The sequence below is a fragment of the Sinohyriopsis cumingii genome, chromosome 7 (assembly GCF_028554795.1).
Source record: "Sinohyriopsis cumingii isolate HCF-2022 chromosome 7, ASM2855479v2, whole genome shotgun sequence".
NCBI lineage: Eukaryota > Metazoa > Mollusca > Bivalvia > Unionida > Unionidae > Sinohyriopsis > Sinohyriopsis cumingii.
The window spans coordinates 99,104,706-99,106,807 of NC_142967.1; the positions used below are offsets into that span (position 1 = coordinate 99,104,706).

Sequence of the window (2,102 nt, forward strand, 5' to 3'; positions counted from 1 at the left end):
AAAAGCAGCAAAAGTACAAATGTAAATTTTTTTTAATTTTCGAAAAGAACAATAATGAATACACAGTTTTCAGCTCACATATTCACATTTACTCTTCAATAATCTATATTTGGGATTTTAGGAATTCAAAAGAGTATACAGTCCACGTGACACCGCAAGGTTTCAGGTAATGCATAACCGTGGAATGTTAAAACGCAATCAGATTTTCAAATAGATATTTTTTAGCACCTCGACATAATATAAGTCATATGGTTATAACTAAAGGTGGAGGTCGAACAGTACAAATCGAATATCACAAAGAATGTCGAAGATAAGTCTCAATGTAAAACTGACCGACTACAAGACAATTGAAAACGTATAGATCGTAAAATATATTGTAGAATGAATATAAAATGACTTGCAAGTCATTAAATCATAAGGTCAATTTATTTTATAAACTACAATTCCTCAAATTAATCCAAAATATCCTCAGATAATATATCATTGTTCACTGTATTCATGCAGTTGGCATGAATATAATTTTATATCAAGGGGTGGAAATCGACAGGTACGACAGGTTATTGCTACCAGAACACATCGTTTAGGCAATATGCTGTTTTACGAGCCAAGTTACTCTCTACTTAGGGGTTGATGTTCCAGTTTATAGTGTTTATATTACACATATTGTGTCAAGTATTATAAACATGCTGCTTTATACAATATTTTGAACGCAATGCATGGAGTTATACATTGGGGAATGGGTTACTGCAGTGCTGCTTTTGCTGATTTATCTGTCCTTTCGTTATACTTTATGTTAACGTGACTATGCACCTAGCAAGAGAGAGAGAGAGTAATGTTCCAACCTTATGAGAGACTATCACATTTTGTTAGATATGAAACATTAATATCGAATAAAGAAACATTGTGACAGTAAAGGATAGTGTCATGTTATTATCATGTGAGCAATTAATGTAGGTATAAAAAAAATTTGAACTCTATTACTTCCACTGAATATTTTGTACTAAATCATTGTACATGACTAAAGTTGCATTCCAGTATTTATACATTACACCGTTTGACCATGCATAAGCCGCCAAATAGTCACATGTATTTGCTCCCAGAAAGCATTTTAGAGCATTTGCTTCACTATTATCAACATTTCCAAGAAAATGAAAAGAAATATTGCTTAATTGATTTGGAAGAACGCCAAATAAATAAAAATCATCTACCCAATAGAATGGAATGCTTTTTGCAGCTTCGTACATTTCTCGTACAATGTTCCTAAGCATCAGAACGAACGCACCTGTGCAGTATTGTAATGGACTACGCTTATAACCTGGAAAATAGTCGGGATCTACCGCATATCTCCCTTGTCGATCGATATCCGCATCTGCAATAAAGCGACAAGTAATTATCCTTTTTCCCTCTTGATATTTAGGTAACAGGTCGCGAATAACGAGAAAGATATTAACAAATACATCATCATCAATCTTAAGAATAAATTTAGCATTTTCACAATATGTAACAATCCATCTGTAACCAAGAATTCCTTTATGAGTAAGGTTATGGTAATCATCAATAAAATCACCTTGGATAATATCTTTGAATTTGTCACTTTCTATCTCGATAGCTTTTTGAGAAGTGATACTGTTAGTTTTTCCTACAAAAAAGACTATCCGTGATGGATGGTTGTGTAATAATCGTGGATTAGCCCAAGTCTCTCTGAGTGCTTTTCTTCGGTCCGAATTGGTGACCGCGGTATGTACCATTATCAAGAAAGTAAGATCGTCTGCATTTTTACATATATTTGGGCTATTTATTAAAAAGCGAGAGTTAAAAGTCAGAGGATAAAACGTGTAGTTAGTGTATTTTATTGCCTCTCCATTTTTCGTCTTGAGAGTAAATGGTCCTTCAGGGTGTCGCTTTACCGGATATGGTATCCACGCGTTTTGTCCTGGAATCATCATATCATCAGATGCATTGCTACTTCCTCTGCCACTTGCATTATTTTGTACCGTAACTATGCGCCTGTTATTAGCTTTGGCTGAATTGTTATGTTGAGCATCTTGATTTGGGTACACGTTTGCTAACAATGCATCTTCGAAAGAGGATCTGTTGCCCAT

At 34.4% G+C, this 2,102-nt stretch overlaps 1 protein-coding gene across 1 annotated transcript; it reads right to left on the bottom strand.

The window, feature by feature from the left end:
• Positions 1–977: 977 nt before the first annotated feature.
• Positions 978–2,102, bottom strand: LOC149795793 (beta-1,3-galactosyltransferase 1-like). The gene has a single exon (XM_089963849.1). It carries the CDS (start codon positions 2,100–2,102, stop codon positions 978–980), a length of 1,125 nt encoding a protein of 374 aa, XP_089819975.1.